This window comes from Gouania willdenowi, chromosome 2, assembly GCF_900634775.1.
Source record: "Gouania willdenowi chromosome 2, fGouWil2.1, whole genome shotgun sequence".
In the NCBI taxonomy this organism is placed as follows: Eukaryota; Metazoa; Chordata; class Actinopteri; order Blenniiformes; family Gobiesocidae; genus Gouania; species Gouania willdenowi.
Window position 1 is genome coordinate 8,134,217 of NC_041045.1, and position 19,355 is coordinate 8,153,571.

Consider the following 19,355-nt stretch of genomic DNA (forward strand, 5'->3'; position numbering starts at 1 on the left):
AAATATGACTTTGCTAACTCATAATTATGAATTGACTTTTTATGTCAGAACTATGACTTTACTAACTCATTATTATGCCTTTATTTCTCATGATTATGACTTTACTAACTCGCAGTTATGACAATTTCTCATAATTATGACTTTCATTTTATAATTATGGCTTTACAAACTCATAATTATAATTTTTATATCATAATTACGACTTTACTAACTCATAAATATGCATTTCTTTCTCATAAATATGACTTTACTAACTCATTATGACTTTTCATCTCATAATTATGACTTCACTAACTCATAATTATGCCTTTCTTTCTCATAATTATAACTTTACTAACTCAATATTATGACTTTACCAACCGACTTTCCTTTTAATAATTATGACTTTCTAACTCGTAATTATGAATTTTCATCTCAAGATTATGACCTTTCTCATAAATACGACTTTGCTAACTCTTATTTATGACTATTTCTCATAATTATAACGTTACTAACTCACAATGACTATTTCTCATTATTATGACTTTACTCACTGATAATTATGACAATTTCTCATAATTATGACTTTCTCTCATAATTATGACTTTCATTTTATAATTATGGCTTTACAAACTCATAATTATATTTTTCATCCCATAATTACGACTTTACTAACTCATAATTATGACTTGACATAGTGTTTATAATTGATAAACTGCGGGGTCCCTGAGAGTAAATCTGGTAACTTGTAGGACCCAGCAGAGTTTCCAGCCCTGGCTTCACCTGTTCACGCGCACATTTCGTGCCATTTTTTAACGTGTGTTCCGCTGTTCATCGCCCCATGGCATTAACCAAAGCCCTCTGTGCGGTAACCATGCTGTCCGGCTGCAGCCTGCTGGTCCTCTGCGCGTCCCTGGCCGGTGCCTCCCTGGCCGAGATGGTGTTCCGCTGCCCGGGCTGCACCGCGGACCGCCAGGCGCTCTGCCCGGAGCCCACCGAGACGTGCGCGGAGATCGTGCGCGAACCGGGCTGCGGGTGCTGCCCCGTTTGTGCCCGGCAAGAGGGCGAGACGTGCGGTGTGTACAGCCCGAGGTGCAGCACCGGGCTGCGCTGCTACCCGAGCCCGGACTCCGAGCTTCCTCTGGAGCAGCTGGTCCAGGGCCAGGGCCAGTGTCGGCGCAAAGTGGACCCGGAGACCAGCACGCTCGGACAGGAGCCCCTGGAGCAAAGCAGCGGTCAGTTTACTGGGAACCTCTGCTTTTTAAAGTGTGGCCCGCGGGCCAAATATGGAACATTAGATGGGCTAAGGTGACCAGATCTTTAAAACTCAAAACCACGACAGTAACATAACCAAATAAGACAACAGATTTTCAAAATAAACTATTTGCATATGCTTTTATTTGTAATTTAAAAAAAAAAAAAAAAAGGTCAAATAAATTAGATATCTTTTTTAAATGGCGGACTGAATTTAAAGTGGCCATCGGTGAAAAAAAAAAAAAAAAACAATAAAGAAATAAAAGTAACATTTTAAGCTAACAGGATTTTGATGCTAACCCCAAGGTTTTTTTTAAATTATTAATTAAAAAAAAAAAAAAAAAACAACGTGTTTTTCTTATTTGTATGTTGAAAGAGAAAGAATGAGAGGAAGTGAACAAGTAATATCGTCAAATGTCATCAACCAATCAACATCGTGTTGCAAACGCAGAGAAGACTTCTGAGCTTTTTAATTGCTGTATATTGCAAGCGCTACTATGGCAACTGCTCACAGTCCACAGAAATCACGTTTTTAAGCAAAATGCGCTGCTTTTTTCACGGTCTTTTCTGTCAGCGGGAATAGACCAGGCGTTCATTTATTAAACAACAAATCAATGGTTTGTGAGAAATCGACCGCGATGTAGGACGCAACTCCCAGGTAAATCGGGACGCCTGGTCACCCAAGGCTATAGGCCTGAAACTACAATACCTGAAGTTGGTCGATATGGACCAAAACTCATATCTCGATATTTTTTCTCAAAATGGCGATAAATGGTATATAAATCCTGATATTTATAATTCACGTAAAGATATATTGCCCAGCTTTAACAATAACCTTAATAACAGTTTTAAATGTTTATTTATGACAAGGGATAATTCACGTTAATGGACAAATATGTAAGTTTTCATCTTTAGTCCAAGCTGGTTGATGTTGTGTACAACAGAAAGTACAGAAGAGAAAGACAACTCCAGCATGGACAGTACAATAAAATACAAAGACTGAAATAAAACATCATTTATCAAAGATATATACTTTTAGATTACCCTTGAAACCTGCACAAGTAAGACTGATGTTTCGGCTCCACGTGTATTAGTTTTACCTTTATACAGTATTTCTCTATAAGTCTCACTTTAACAGAACACATTTTGATGTATTATTTTTTATTTTTTGTGTTTTATTTCTATATATTTTGACAACTTTTGGCGAAACAATCCATCTTGTCTTGCATTTTAAATATAGCTTCCTGTTAATAATGCTCAATCAAGTTTGTAACTCCAGTTTGTTTATATTGGATTTATTTAAATGAGGAGCTTTTTGCACAACTGGGACCACTGGGAGTAACGCAGGAACCAAATGGGTTATTACCACTCGTAGATGTTAATTATTAGATGTGTGTAATGTCTGATAGTGAACCTTCCCCTGCCTACAGAGAAGGAAATAAAATAACAACCACTGTGCCCAGCTGTGCTTCAAACAGCTGGATCTCCTGTCTTTCCCAATCCCAACCCCTCAAAACCGGCCTTGAGCTCTAAACTCTTTAACTCTACATTGATGTTGACACTTCCGCTGAGGATGGGAGGGAAAGGAAGAGGAATGTTGCATTGATTGGAAAAGCGGACTTTAGTCTTTGACCAGAGGTGACCGTATACGCCGGTGCCGACGATGACGAGGGTGACGAAGAGGAGGACCCCCCGTGAAGCTCCATTGGCTCGTGTGTGTAAACAGGGACAGGTCAGAGAGACGGAGGAAAGTAAACAACGTTCATTGACAAGTGACGTTGGAAAGTGAAAGACGACGCTTGTTGATTTGTACTCGTTTCAAATATATTCAATATATCAATGAAAAAAAAATCCCCCTTGAACGCGTTTAGGATTCAATAACCAAACATCACTTTTATTCATTTCTATTCTCGACGAATGACATTCTCGAAATTTGCTCTCACAGTTAACGCTGATGTTTGCAGCTGCTGAAATTAGCGGGAAAATGCTCTTTCTTTAACTTTAGGATCAAGAATATTTTACAAATAAAGCCTTTTTTTGGGTGTATTACTTCATTATTACACCTACATATCAGTCACCGAACTGTCGCGATTGCGCTCAATTCTTTTAAACTTCTGTCCAGATTTCTTAAAAGACGGGTCACACCAAGGACTTTCTATCAGAAATGTAGATTATTTCATAATTGACTGTCAAAAGCGAGACCATTTCAAGCAATCGTCAAGGTTTGAAGACAAAACCTTAAACCGAATCTGTGTGTTCAGTTCTTCACTTGTTTTGTGTTATTTGACCTGTAGTGTTTGGTGCAGGTGTTTATTCACACCGTCATAAATAGACGAATAAATCAAAGATATTTCTTCCAAAAAGCGCAAGAATTTAATCACGCGCAGATGTCGAAGGTTGAAGTTGCTGCTGCTCGCAAGATAGAGTAGTTGTTGACTCCATCACAACCAATCAGTTTGTTGTGTGTTGCCATGTGACTTGAATTTCAGAAACGTTTTACGCATTGCATTGTGGGATTGGGAATCCCGCAGGAGAATAAAGAGAAGTTTCCCTCAGAAGTGTTTTTACTTCATTTTTATGGTGTTTTCTTATGATTCTTTGCTAGACAAATCATTCTCTTGCTGTCATGTTTATGTTTTGGATGAAATGGTACAGTTTAGATCAGTGGTTCTCAAACTTTTTTGGCCCGTGACCCCGTTTTGATATCAAGAATTTCTGGCAACTACGAAGACATTTTTTTCCTCAAATTAGTTTGAATGTTTTTTTATTTGAACTAGATTTATATTGATTCATAGATTGTGTGTTGTTTTAATTAAAAAAATATATATAATTTGAATTTTTTAGAAATTTCAGGCGACATTATTTAAACTCCAGGCGACTCGTCATGGGGTCCCAGCCCCAAGGTTGAAAAACACTGGTTTGGTGGCTCCTGAATAGATTTATTTCTATAGTTTTTATCATTTCCGGTCATCTCACGCCTAGGGTGGGGCCAAGATTGACACTTTATTTGTTCATTTTCAACTCTCTCTCTCTCTGTCAAGTACCCCTTGTAGTGCCATCGTGTACCCCCCTTTGAGAAACACTGGTTTAGATCATATTAAAGCAGCTTTAACTCATTTCTAAAGTAATACAATAAAAGTAAGCTTAGTGTTACACGTGTTTTACGTTAAAAATCCACCTGTCAATCTTTTCTATTAGCAACGTAGACCCAAATGATACAGATACAGACAAAGATAGCGGAGCTTGGACTGGTGAGAAAAGCAGACAATTTTTTGATGTATCAATATTGTTTTAAGTCGGTTTGGAAAAGGGAAATCAAGTGGAAAGAACAAGGGGGGGAAGAAAAAAGGGCTCCTGTGCCATCTGGATTTGAAATAACAATGTTAGCTAACAAGGGGCATTCCTGTGTATATGCGGAGGCGTCTAGACGAAAAACCCTCCTGGATAATCCAGCCTTAAAAAAGCCAGGCTTCTCCGGAAATGTTTGTTTTGTGCCATCCTTCTGATCGGCTTTAGCATCGGTGCCAAGAATGTGCCAGAGCTGGGTCAGATCAGATCCCACCTTCCATTCAGATCAAGGGTGATATCAGGCTAAAGCAACACCGTCTGACATCTTTCTACCTATACAGGGTTGCCATGTCAACACTAACGGGGATGATACACACTGAGATATTAAGAATGGCCAGTTCTATGCTGTCGTAATCATAATTAAATTGTAATTGAGCTTAGATAATTGACTATGTAATTGTAATTGCCATGAAAATTCTATAAAAAATGTGAATTATAATTTAACGCAAAACTGGGGAACCATGTTCCAAGTCTATGTACAGTTAGCAAATATTAAGATATGTTCCATTAAGAAGAAAAACGTTGAAATCGACACAAAAAAGGCTCAGACGCCCACACCAAAAATATTAATACCAATATTTTCATTGATTAAGGAGCCTAACAAGGTAACCAATAGATAGGAAAGAAATTGGATGATAGATATTAGTTTTTAATGTATTTTACAGCTGATTAACTTTATGGTAATTGAGAACGTAATTATAATTTGCTTTCTGCGGACAAAAAATAATTGTTGATTTTCTGACCAAATCTCAAAAGTTCTAAGGTCAAATTGCTCGTTTTTCAGTTTTGCCAATGACAAACTCACACTGCACTAAGACACGTGCTTGATCTATGTCATATTTCTAGATTTCGGCATATTTCTTTGGCAGTGTGACTGCATAAAAATTGTAGTAGTTTGCTATTTTGCAATGAAAGTTCAAGTGCAATCACAGTCCAAAACCTGTATGCATAACGATAGGTCTAAAATGTTCATTTACATGCTTAATTCCTGCAATTTTCTTTGAAAATGTTCACAAAATGTTCTTAAATTATGTAAAAATTGTTGACAAAAGAAATTCACAGAGAAGATCCTGCAGGGACTGAAATCTGTCACTTATTGCTTCGATATTGTTGGGGCTTTACATGAACTCACTTTGTATATTATTTAAATAATACGTGGAGAAAACTAGGGCATATTATTGTTGAAATCTACACTAGGGATGTACCGAATATTCGGCCGAATATTGCAAAAAAAAGCGACATTCGGCCTTCGGTTTAGTAAGATAAATGCAATGCCGAATAGTAGCGTGTGACGCAATCAAACAACGCGCAGTGATTTTGAGTCAGAAAAGTGTGTGCGTGTTGCTGCAGAACCAGAGCAGCAGCAGCTCCTCCTTTCCACACACAAACACAGCCAGATTCTTTCCTTACCGCTCGCCTCGTAAAATTTGGAAGCTGTCCAATTCCACAACCGAGTTTGTTGTTAGCGCGAATTCGTAAACTTCCCCATCATTTCCTCCTTACGCTACACCGGGTCACGCCACATAGGCTGCTGTAGCATTAGCACGAAGTGCTAACAGCTGATGTGTGTAAACAATGGGTCCGTGGCTCTTTGCAGTGACTTCCAACACAATCGGCAGCAGAAAAGGTAGTGCAGTTTGCGTTTACATTTATGGAAATAAAGAACAATATATATTCTATATTAAACCGCAGTGTTTGTTTTAGTTGAAGAGGGAGGAGCTCACATTATAGGAGGCGTGTTAGGTGACATCACCTGCCAACGTGGGCAAAATCTAACTCGCTTGTTTAAAGCTGACTTTTTACTAAATGTGGATTGAGGAAGGAAAAATAACTTTTTCAACTGGCCCTCTGAATGTGGCTAAAGGGATGTACAGTATATCACTGTAGCAAAACCATTATAAAGTCATTTTTTTTCATCATACCTCCTCTTTAATGCACTTTAGTTTTTTTTTTGGAATGCATGTTTTGTTTTATTTGAAGGCCTAATAGAAATGAAAAACTTTGTTGTGCTTTTTTGAAAAGCAAAGGCTACTGGAATATTCAAAAAATGTCAGAATATTCAATAAACATTTACTTTCTTTAAAAAACATGTCTAAAAATGTATTCTAGGCTATTTATGCACTATTCAAAAAAAAAAAAATAGTGAAAAATTTAACCACATTCGCTATTCAGTATTACTCGGCCAAGCTTTGGCCACAAATTTTAATTGCGGTGCATCCCTAATCTACACCCAAATACATAAAAACTGTCAAATGCATTGTTTTTCCTATTCTGAAATAATTCACTGATTTATTGTTCTTGACAAACATGATGCATTTATTTACGTGTCCTCGACGCTCCGACAACCTCAGCCTGTTTCTGGAGCCTTTGTTTGGTTTGGTGTTCCTCTAATGTCTGATGTGATGTCGTACATGGACATGCTGCAGCTTGCCCCCTGTGTTGTCTTAGTTTAGGTCCTGCACACCCCAGAGTTCACGCAGCATTGCTGTGGTGTTTAGCTACATGCTGTAGCCTGCGTTTAGGTGGCTACTGCAGGAGAGGCAAGAAGCCCAGAGGCTAAACATATCTACGCTCCGTTGGCGTATAGACACAATAACCACGCTCATTTAAAGTCAAGGAGTTCTTCTTTAAACGTTCCCATTAATATTTTCAGCTAAGTAGAGATGACTCCATAATTGCCCCTTTGAAATTAGGCTGCATCATTATCCTCAATGAGTTTCTTTTTTCTTTCACGTCAACTTTTATGCTCTAAAAATTTCCTCTGTGCAATTTTTCCATTCAACTCAGCAATTTGCAAACAAAATCGGAAGAATCAGGCGTGACACTTTCTGTCCCGTGTACTGAATGGAGAATCCAACATGGTTCAGAGTAGGGCTGGGCGATACATAAAATGACAATATCACCTACAATATCGATATTTAAATTTTTATAGCTTATTTTGTATTAAAATACTCAGTTTAGGAGTCTCTGATTTAGCTACTTCTCAGAACAGCATTAAAAGCACCGTTTAGATGGGGTCCGGATTGCGTTCTAACCCAGATCTTTCCCCTAAATAAGCCACACTACAGAACTCACTCACACGTGCTGTCCCTTAAAGGAGAAAAAGCCAAAAGTGACACATATTGTGCAGCTGTTTGTTAATAAATGAGCCTGTGTGGCATTTTGCATGAGCAAATTCAACCTATAGAATTGTCTTTCTGGTAAGACTTATTGAGATTTATATCATGTTGCCATTTAGAGAAAAAATATTGAGATATGAGTTTTGGTTCAGATACAGCAAAGAAGCCTCTTGGGACACAGGGTGAGGATAGTAGTAGACTGGACAGTAGGCCTTCCTCTATGTTGACACTGTGGCTTCTCAAAGCGGGGTCCTGACCTCCCCACTGCGCGCATGTACATGCATGTATGTTTTATAGCAAGATTGTTGCTTAGAAATGAGGGCGCGATGGTATCGTGCTTGGATACTGCAGGGATTATGTAAGACGGCAAAACAAAAGACACCCCAGTCGTCCTGTGTTTATCTGCGTGTGCACACACACTACTAGCAGTGCACACACCTGATTTCGTTTGACTTTTGCCCCCTTGTTTGCAAAGAGCCAGAGTTTTCAAAGGAAATTTAGTGAGCAGAGCGTCACGGGGGGAACTGAAGTCCAACAACAGCTGATCTATCTGAAGAAAAGCGGCTCCAGCACTGTGTTTTTGCTGTGTTTGGAATTTCCTTCTGCTTCCCCTCTGTCTTTTCTAATCATTGTCAGTCATTCCAGGATTTCACGGTCAATTTCTGTGATTTTTGCGGCCTGAAATGCCTGATTTTGCAACATTTTGAGGTTTTATTATTTTCTATAACTTTGCCTAAACTGGTCAATTTGCCAAAAGAACCTGATTGCCTTTAAGTTAGATCATAACAATACAGAAAACAGCTCAGATTCACAATAATTTAAGATATGGATTATTTCCTTCACATTTGAAATGTTTCCAGTATACTACAGAGAATCAGTTTGGTAATGTTTTTGAAATGAAAAATACTAAAATAAATAAATGGCTCTTTTCCTGTGAGAATCTCATCCATGCACTCATGACTTTTGATACAAACACTTTTGCTGCAGAAGAGTCTCATGCGTTCACCAGGGGGCAGCAGGAGATCATTAAACAGTTGCGTTCGTGAGCCATGTTGTGCCGCCGAATTGACCGCAATTTTTAGTCAGATTGGTTAAAATTGCGTAAATTTGCGGTGATTAAACAGAATTGCAGGGCCGCGCAGAATTTGCGGAAATTGGCTGAATTTGCATTAATAGTTGCGATTGCAGCCGCGCAAATTCCTGAAGGGTCTGCATAGTGTACAGCCTGAAGTCTCTTCGGTTTGCCATTAATAAAGAAAACTATTACATTTATATATTATACATTTACATTAAGTGCTACAGCTCATCCCACATAATAATTATTCACTATCCATTTATGGATCTGGTGTTGTGTTACATCAATGTAAATATAATTGCTTTTAAAATGTTACCCATTGCAACAAGTGTTCAACCGTTCTCATGGAGCTTGTTTGGTGAGTTGCCCCTCTTCCACTCCCTAGCTCAACTCTCTGTTGTCAAAAATAACAACTAGGCTTGAACCTGATGGCCACCTTCTTTTTATCCATCCGAGAGGGGTTTTTTTATTTTATTTTTACAGTAATGTTTAACAAAAGTGTAACAGGAGAGAAGTAATAGAAAACAGCCTGGAGGTATGACTGGAAAAGCCAATTGTTTCTTTGTTTAAATCTGTCTGGATTCATTAAGAGCCATGTTTTTCCAGTTATTATATCATCAGGTGTGCCATAAAACTTTGATTTAATAGTGAGGGGTTGTGTGTAGAGCTGTAAATAATGATTATTTTCATAATCGATTAATCAGATTACAAACACTTGGGTGCACACACACAAACGCTGCTGCACATACACTCGTGAGCGCACACACAAACACTCTTGTGCGTGCTGCACACACAAACACTCATTCGTGCACATACAAACACTCATGCGTACACACAAACACTAATGTGCGTGCTGCACACAAACACTGGTGGGCATACACACAAACACTAATGCGTGTGCTGCACACACAAACACTAGTGCGTGTGCTGCACACACAAACACTAATGCGTGTGCTGCACACACAAACACTCATGCGCACACACAAACACTAATGTGCATGCTGCACACACAAACACTCATGCACGCACACGCAAACGCTGCTGCACAAACACAAACACTCGTGAGCGCACACAAACACTAATGCGTGTGCTGCACACACAAACACTCATGCGTGCTGCACAAACACTAATGTGCGTGCTGCACAAACACAAACACTTGTGGGCATACACACAAACACTAATGCGTGTGCTGCACACACAAACACTCATTCGTGCACACACAAACACTCATGGGCACGCACAAATCTCTGCAGGTGAATACCAATCGATAATTAAATTAGTTGCCAACTTTTTTAATAGTGAATTTTTATTGATTCGTTGTTGCACCCTTAGTTGTGTGTACACTAGGTATATTTAGTTGTAAATTAGGGAATTTAAATACTTTTCTACATCAATAGGGGGCAGTAGAAAGAACAAAAAGGCTCTGTCAGACATTACTCTATTTGTAATTCTTGTCACAAATGCATAAAATATGTATCAGCCAAGTAGGTTATATAGCTGAATAAATACTCAATTCTACTCTGTATGTTCCGTTTATGGTATTAATAACTACAGTTTTTATTAAGTAAAAGCGACTTATACGGCAGAGTGATCATTTTTCAGCGCCATCTAGTGAGAAAAATTGTGAATTGGGAGTTGAAACACCTTGTGTGAAAGTGAAAGTATATTCACTTCTCACTTAGCTGGTAGCCCGGTAAAAGCTAGTTTATGTTAGACTTCTTAAAAATATGGTTACTAGCAGGTTACTTCCCAGAACGCTACAGAACTCACTCACACGTGCTGTCCCTTACAGGAGAAAAAAAAGCCAAAAGTGGAACATACTGTGCAGATGTTTGTTAATAAATGTGCCTTTGTGGCATTTATCTTCAGCCAATTTAACACAGCTCATTCTTCAACACTCTCGTCACCCAACATATGAAGTGAAAGGGAAGAGGTTACCATGGAAACCAGAGTGTGGTTTCTTCCTCTGGACACTTTGTAACCATGAAATTGCCACTACATTGTTTTAAGTTGGCATAACAAATGTGAGAAGGTGAAACACACATGAAGGAAATGTCACACACACGGAAAAATGTGAACTTTCAAATCAGCCAAAACACAGAGCACTGTGAATAAATGTGAACGTTGTGATAAAGGCCAAAAAGAAGGGGGAAAATGCGTAGTGGGTGTCAACTTTTTTTAAAGCATTAGAATTTAGTTTTGTTTAGAAATATTTATTATAATGTACTTATATTAGTGCGATGGACTGGCACCCTGTCCAGGGTGTACCCCAGTCTAACGGCCATTGAAAGGAACAAACAGGTCAGAAAATACATAGATGGATGGATACTTACAATATGTTATTGTTTTTATTTGTTTTTGTTAGAATTTTTGGTTTGTTTGTGTCTATAGTTTTATTTTATCAATATTCCGACACATAAATAACACTAAAAGCACTTTAATACGTAATAAACCTGAACAGACTTGTATTTTGTATTCACAGCCACTGAGAACTGTTGGTAAATGTGACAAAGACCAGAAAATAATTAGAAAAGAAAATGAAAAAATGTTAAAATAAATATACTATTCTATTTTTCATGATTTATTTATTCAGTATTTATGTAGTTTTGTTTATTTATTTAAAAAGGATTATTGTTACAAAATTAATTTTCATTTTATTTTATTTTATTATTGATATTCTCACATAAATAACACTAAAAGCTTGTTGTTAATTGTGACCTAAAAAACCACAACAGACAGAAATTATTCACATTCATGGTTTCTGAACGCATTGATCGGTATTTTTTGTCATTAAATGAAAACGTTCACGTCGTACCTTCGTCCACAGCGGAGGCCGTGGAGCTGCAGCCTGAGCAGGGAGTCAGTGACGCCCCTGCCATCAGGAAGCCCAGTAAAGACACCACCTGGTTGGGCCCCAAAGAGAGCGCCGTCCGCCAGCACCGCCAGGAGATGAAGACCAAAATGAAGACCAACAAGGTGGAAGTGGAGAACCCTGCTCGACCTAAACAGGTGAGTCAGCGCAACAGAGTTTGTTCATCATCCTTCAAAAAGTCCTCAAACAGCTTTCAATAGACTACAAATGAATTATGTCATTAATTGATGTATATTCATCATAATAAAAAATATTGTCGTTTTGTTTTTAGATAATTATTTTAGTTATGCATGCAATGATGATGTTTTTTTAATCCACCAAAACAGAAATGTGTCTCTTGTAGGGATGTAACGAATAATCGTAAGGCAGTTAAAAATCGATTCATAGGTATCACGGTTGATATTGTCAAGGCACAAAATACATTTTCAGTTTCACTTTTAAAAAGAAAAATAATTATTATGCAGTTTTGCATTGTTTATTATAGAACCAGAATTTAAATTAATAGGCTTCTTCTTCATTTGTATTATTCCTTTATTTATTTCATTCAAGATTTATTTTTAGTTAAATTGCATTGTTTTGAATAGTTTATCAAGGGATTCTTTTGACAATGAAATATAAAAGGAAAATAGTACAGTATTTTCTAGTTGTCTACAGTTCCATTTTGTAAAATAAATCGTGAGAGAATCGTATCGTGAACCCAGTATCGTATCGGGAGTTGAGTGAATCGTTACATCCCTAGTCCCTTGTTAATAATACCTTTGATTTAAATAGCGCTTTTCTCGAGGAGACTTAAATTTCATACACAGAAACCATTACTCTTACTAAACCACCATCAGTGGTAAGCTACAAAGTAGCCACAGCTGCCCGGGGGCATACTGAGAGAAGCGTGGCTGCCATTTTGTGTCTACAGACCCTCTGACCACCGCCAACATTCATGCACAGTGCAAACCCATTCATACGACAGAGTGGGATTTGAACCACCAACCTTTCGATTACCGGATGAACCACTCTACCACTGAGCCACGGTTGCACGTCCTGTTTGTTGGTTCTGATTCTGAATGCATGAGGTTGGTCAGGGTCTCCAAAGGCTTGAAGCACTCATTGAAAAAAAACAGCTGAAAAGTAAGAAATGATTTGATCATGGATAGCAAAAAAAAAAAAACATTTTATCCAGATGAAACCTTTTGAGAAACCAGGCCCTGGGGCTTAGTTTACTTTAAACCAGTGATAGGTGTCTTTAGGTGTTAATGCAAGGAGGGAAATATCAGTTCAGTTCTGCCACCTTGTGGTGCCTGAGCCAATAAATCAGGAAAGTCCAACTCTTTTTAGTTTTGGGGGCCACATAAGACCTACTAGTTTAATCTCATATCGGCCAGAATAGAAAAATACAGACTTTTTAAGGGGGGATTAACACTTTTGTTCTCAAATTTGGATTTTAGAGTTTAAAAAAAATGTCTGTAATTCACTTAGAATAGCATACTGTCATACAGGAAGTCACAGATTTTAGTAACATAAGGTTCTCGTACTAAGTCTTAAAATTTGTGGATCATTTGTTAATAATACATTTTATTTAAAAGCACTTTTCGAGAGACTCACAGACACTTTCCAAGTTAAAAACAACAATAGCAAGTCCAGTGATTAAAACAAAGAAAATATAAATCAGAAAAAACAAAAAGAACGTCAGTAAATTGTTCATATATATTGAATTGAATGATTGTTTTTTTTTAAATTGCAGTTCTTTTTTTTTTAAAAAAAAGAGTTTTGGCTAACAGTTTGCGATTAAAAATGACAGAAATTCTGTAACTATGAGCAGCGAGAGATCAAAATTCTCCATTTATATTAAGGAGTGTCATTATTTTCGTGTATTTGTATGGTGATTTATATATGTCTTGTTTTTTGTTGTAATTTTTTTTTTAAAACAATGTACACAGATTTTATTTGATTTATTTTATTTAGATTTTTATTATAATGAAACAACCTTAGCCTGCAATAATGACGAATAAATATAGTCATCTATTCAGACCTTTAGCTCACTAGTGTGTACAGCCAGTCATAATCTGATATTTGACAAAGATGATAATGATAATCCTGAACATGACTACTATTGTTGTTTGTTCTCTTTTAAAGACGCAGTGTCAGCAGGAGCTGGACCAGGTGCTGGAACGGATATCTAAGATGCCCTTCAGAGATAACAGAGGTCCTCTGGAGGACCTGTACGCCCTGCACATCCCCAACTGTGACAAGAGGGGGCAGTATAACCTCAAACAGGTGATAGACGGTTCTCGTTCCTAAGGATTTATTCACAAAATAATAATAATAATAACTAGGCAAGACCTGTTTTCGCAAGGCAAGCGCATATTTGGAAATTGAAAATTGGCAAATAGAATTGTTCATGTGAAAGACATTGTGTGTATTTTTAAAGGTCAAGGTCACACATTGAAAGGAAATGTTGTTCAATGGTACCAGTCAGAGCACTGTATCTCAATGTGTGGCCACGTTATAGGGAAAAAAGTACTTTCTTTTTTTTTTTTGTGACGTCATGAACTTTGACCTCTACGACTTTTTTTACTGGTAGGTCGTACAGCTTCGGTCTAATTAAATAAAATACTCCACTTGATATGAACTTTCCATAAGTGCAAGAATCAAATTTGTACAATAAATAATATTAGAGATATGGAAGTTTTGGGTTTTGACACGACCTTGACATTTTAGTTCAGAAAAAGGTCGACCGCACATCCTTGACATTGTCCCTATGAGATGACATGCGTGTCATTACGACAATGGAGTTGTGGAAGAAAAATAATCACAAGAACTCCTACGATAATGTATTTGGCAATTGAAAATTGCCAAATACAATAACTACAGCTGCTGCTAGGGGTGTGCACTAATCTCACCTTTACAATTACAAAACGGTATGAAATAGGGATGTAACGATTCACTCAACTCCCGATACAATTCACGATATTGGGTTCACGATACGATTCTCTCACGATTTATTTTACAAAATGGGACTGTAGACAAATAATCATTGAAATTTTTTTTTATTTTTCTTTGTCAAAAGAATCCCTTGATAAACTATTCAAAACAATGCAATTTAACTAAAAATAAATCTTGAATGAAATAAATAAAGGAATAATACAAATGAAGAAGAAGCCTATTAATTTAAATTGTGGTTCTATAGTAAACAATGCAAAACTGCATAATAGTTCTTTTTCTTTTTAAAAGTGCAACTGAAAATGTATTTTGAGCCTTAACAATTGGACTTTAAAAAAAAAAAAACCTGTCTGCACTGTATTTATGTCAGATATTTGTTTGGACCAGCAGAGGGCGCTGGTAACCCAGTGGTCTGTTGGGATGCAGCTATTCTGTGCACTGAAGAAGAGATGCTATGCTAGCAGACAGAGCTAATAGAAAAACGTGACTTTTACAGATATTCACTTAATATTACAGATATTCTTTCGGTGCTAAAGGGGTAAGGAATCATTTATTAACATGTTTAAGAGTAGAAGACGGCCAGAAAGAAAGTAGTAGCAGATTCCACCCGCCACCTACGCTTCTGGACAAGAGAAGGATAAATAGAGTACTGCAATTCAATTTTCAGAAAATCGATATGAACCGTGATACCTATGAATCGATTTTTAACTGCCTTACGATTAATTGTTACATCCCTAGTATGAAATACAATTTATTTCATTATTTTTTAAACTTGCGAAAACAGGTAAATTGTAATTAACTCTAATTTTAGGTTGGGAAAAAAAACCCCCCATGTGAATATATCAGTCGCTGAAGGATCATCACTTTTCTATGATTTTGGAAATTTGGGGGAATGTAACAATTTCAGATTGCCATCATGTGATGTAACATCTGGAAAACTGAGCTCTGCAAATATTGTGGATTTTTAGGTGCTGAGATAGCTATAACTGAATTAGTTGGTCATTTACAAAATATTTCATGTTTTTTTCTATCATTTTTACTTTCTCAAGGGCAAGGCAAATGTATTTGTATAGCACATTTCATCCACAAGGCAATTCAATGTGCTTTACATGATTAAAAGGACAGTCAACAGCTTAAAATCAGCAGTAAAAACATTAAATCAACAATAACATGATTAGAAAATCTCCCTCTTAATCATGCACGGGAGAGAAAAAGAGTGCCTTTAACTTTAAAGGGGCCGAATTTGATGCTGTAAAGGGCCGGATTTCACCCCCGGGCCTTGAGTTTGACAAAAATAATAACTACATTTATCTATAAAAATGCTTAGTATGTTTAATAAAAAAAAAATCAAGTGCAATCAACTTCCAGCTAACATGAAAAGTCGGGATTCTAACAAAAAATTTTGCATCAATTGAGGCTTAAACTTACCTTTTTCGACAAATCCATAAATCAGCAGGTCAAACGCATCAATAATCCACAACTTTTCCATGATGGAACGTCCTCTAATGTCACGTAAGCTTCACTAATGAACTCAGACAATCACCTGTGTGCAAGACAGCAGCTGTGCGCAATTAAAGGCAGATTTTAAACGTGTGTCAAAAATGAAAAGAAATAAAAAAAGACCGAAAAAACAACAAAAAGATGTTAACAACAGTTTGTGAAAAAAATAGAAAATAAACCCAGAGTAATGGACTTTACATTTTGCAGTAGGTTTAAAGGTTCTCTGGCCCCTAATCATCTTTATTCAAACCAATGCATGTGGTATTCCCACAGTTACATACAATATACTTTATGGTTTTCTTTCCATGTAAAGATTAGAATAAAATGAATGCTTCCATCAAATGTCGATTCATTGTGTAAACTAGAAACGACAAAAATCTACAGAGAACTAACAGCGTTTTAACAAAGAATTATTGAAAGTGAGAGAGATTGTCGAGGACGGGATTTGAACCAGTGTCCTCGCGACGATTGCTTAAATGATGACACAGGTTGTGACACACACACTGAGCCAAAGCTGCCCATAGATGACAAAGGGTAAAAGTCCTACTTGTGGAAGCAAAGTAAAAGATAAATGCTATGCATATACTAAAAGTATAATTATAAAAAAGTAGAAGATTATAGCAACATTGTAAGCTGCCTTTCTTTATTTAACAAAGCATTAGAGAGATCGTTCAGGGCAAGATTTGAACCAGGGACCCTATGAGGAGTGCTGGGAGCAAGGTAGACACAGGCTCTGATCACACTGAGCTACAGCTTTTCCCACTAAAAGTGTAATTATAAGAAAGAAGAAGAATGTAGCAAAACTTTTTAAACTACAAATTGTGGCATGAGCAAGATCATCCAGGACAGGATTAGAACCAGAGACCTCAGGATGATTGGTCGAAGAACAGTAGGACCAGGTTGTGATCACACTGAGCTACAGTCGGGGGTAAAAGTCCTACTTGTGGAAGCAAAGTAAGCGTTAAATGCAAAGCATTCCCACTGAAAGTACAATGATAAAAAAAAGTAGAAGTTTGTAGCAACATTTTAAGCTATACATTGTTGTAAAATAAAGAAAAGGCTTCGCAGCCACACAATAATAAAGAAAATGGATCTTAAAATGCTTCGTATTCCCACATTTACCAAATATTTCAGTTGTAAATTGATGTCAAAGGAACCTGACTTTTTTTTTTTAAATTGAGCAATTTTTCTCAAATTATTCCTCAAAATCTCCCCAAATTAAATACAAATTTGAATAAATCAATACATACATCAAAGGATATTCAACTATCTGTCACTTATTGTGCAAACCTGGGTTCATTAATATTGAAAATGTTCATTTTTCATGAGTTTGCCACTTCTGCTCTGGAGTTTATTCTCGTTATATTAATAGTTACAAAACACTGCAAATTGTGTCTTCCAGTGCAGGATGTCCCTCCATGGTCAGAGAGGAGAGTGCTGGTGCGTGGACCCACACACCGGGCGACCCATCCCGTCCGCCCCGACCGTGAGGGGGGACCCCAACTGCAGCCAGTACCTCAGTGAGCTGGAGCTGGATTTCACCGAAGCGACTCAGATCTAGGATCTGATTCTGATCAGGGGTGGACTGGGACCAAAATTCAGCCCCGGCATTTTTTATCCAGACCAGACCATTATTAAGTCAGTGATTCTCAACATGTGGCTCTTTATGTCTTAATTTGAATTATTATTCCCCCAGAAAACCTTAAAACCAACTTCCTTTGTTCCATTTTTGCCCCTTTTGACACTTGTTTCAGACTTGTGCTCCCGTTTGCCAATTGATATTCCTTTTTTCATATATTTTTTTTTCTATTTTTGCAAGTTCTTTTTGACACTTTAATCCAATGTTTGTCCTTTCTTTAATTTTTTGGGTCACTTTTCATCCAAAAAAGCTAACATTTGCCCAGTAAGTACCACTTATTTCCCTTTTTCCTTACATTTTTGGTTCTTTTTGTTCCACGTTTTTGCCCATTTTCACCATTGTTTGCCACATTTTGCTCATTTAAGCTCCCCTTTGCCATTATATACCACCTGGTTCCTCTTTATTTGCCCATTTTTGGCCACTCTTGACTGCTTTTGGCACTTCTCACTCTTTTCTTCCCACGTTTTTTGCTACTTTTGGACCATTTTAGTCACTTTTCCCTCTTGTTTTGCCACTTTTGGACCACTTCTCACTATTTTTGGCCACCCGTCACCATGTCTGCCTTCACTTGCTTGTCAAAAAAACACACAGCGGACCAGACCAGCCCACTTCGGGGCGATGCCCGGTATGCCAGATGACCAGTCCACCCCTGGATCTGATAGGAAGAAACTATCACATGCTTAAAAAACAGGAAACAAAACTGTCTGTTTGCCTGTGACGGCACAAGTTTGTACACCTTAACACCCAAATCTACCAAAAGAATCCAGCTTCCTGCATTGAATTTAAATACATATCGAATAAAAGGAACAACTAATATCTTTTTTTTTAAATATAGACACAAAGAAGCTTTTAGGGTGCTTTACTAATTCTTACTGAGGGTTTTATTGTCAATAATTTGTATTTTTGGTACTTTTGTGTGTTGGAGGTTTTAACTAAGGCATTATTTCATGCTGTAGCTCGCAAACTACTGTTGCACATAATATAACACTTAAGCTTCAAGTACACTGGGCTTGGTTTTTAAAGGGTTGAATACGACATGTGCACAACAGGGACGTGACCTTAATTAGCTGAAATAAATCGGTGCTACATTACATTTGTGCACGTGTTTCCGTTTGTTCAATATCATCCATTTTCTAACCACTTTCTCCTTTTTCAGGGTCGCAGGGGTTTGTGCGTTAAATAAATACCATATTAAACCTCCCCTAATTTTTGCCTGGGGGTCATTATATTGCATTTGCAACGTTTACATATATTTATATATATAATTTTTTACACTATGTTGCAGGATAAACAATGGCATTTCCAACATTCTGAAGGTCATAGATAATAATCGCATGACACAGAGCCGAGTCAGCGTGTTCTCATCCTGACCCACATCAAACAACTCCAGCGAAAAGTTACAAGCAGGCATTTTTCGAGTATGGGAACTTTATTTAAATATATATTTTGTCAATACAAAAACAAACGAACAAAAAAATGAATATACACTTGTTAAATATATCATAATTTGGGGGAAATAATGAGTATAATTCATTGTTCTACATTTATGGAGACTAAATTAAGGATGCCACAGGGATGTTGAATTATAGAATAATAAAATTATTACAATAGAAATAAGTTTGAAGCTTTTTTTGG

General features: G+C 37.2%; 1 protein-coding gene across 1 annotated transcript; it reads left to right on the top strand.

Moving 5' to 3' along the window:
* The first annotated feature begins 795 nt into the window (after positions 1 to 795).
* igfbp2a (insulin-like growth factor binding protein 2a) lies at positions 796 to 18,921 on the top strand. The gene is made up of 4 exons (XM_028466176.1): positions 796 to 1,214; positions 11,603 to 11,784; positions 13,775 to 13,915; positions 17,484 to 18,921. Exons 1-4 carry the CDS (start codon positions 821 to 823, stop codon positions 17,640 to 17,642), a joined length of 876 nt encoding a protein of 291 aa, XP_028321977.1. The 5' UTR covers positions 796 to 820; the 3' UTR covers positions 17,643 to 18,921.
* The last annotated feature ends 434 nt before the right edge of the window (positions 18,922 to 19,355 follow it).

Bases quoted from the DNA above. Each gene is read 5' to 3' on its own strand.
- igfbp2a (XM_028466176.1), top strand. From the start codon at position 821: ATGGCATTAACCAAAGCCCTCTGTGCGGTAACCATGCTGTCCGGCTGC. The intron at 11,785-13,774 runs GTGAGTCAGCGC...TCTCTTTTAAAG, and splicing joins ACCCTGCTCGACCTAAACAG to ACGCAGTGTCAGCAGGAGCT. The intron at 13,916-17,483 runs GTGATAGACGGT...TGTGTCTTCCAG, and splicing joins GGCAGTATAACCTCAAACAG to TGCAGGATGTCCCTCCATGG.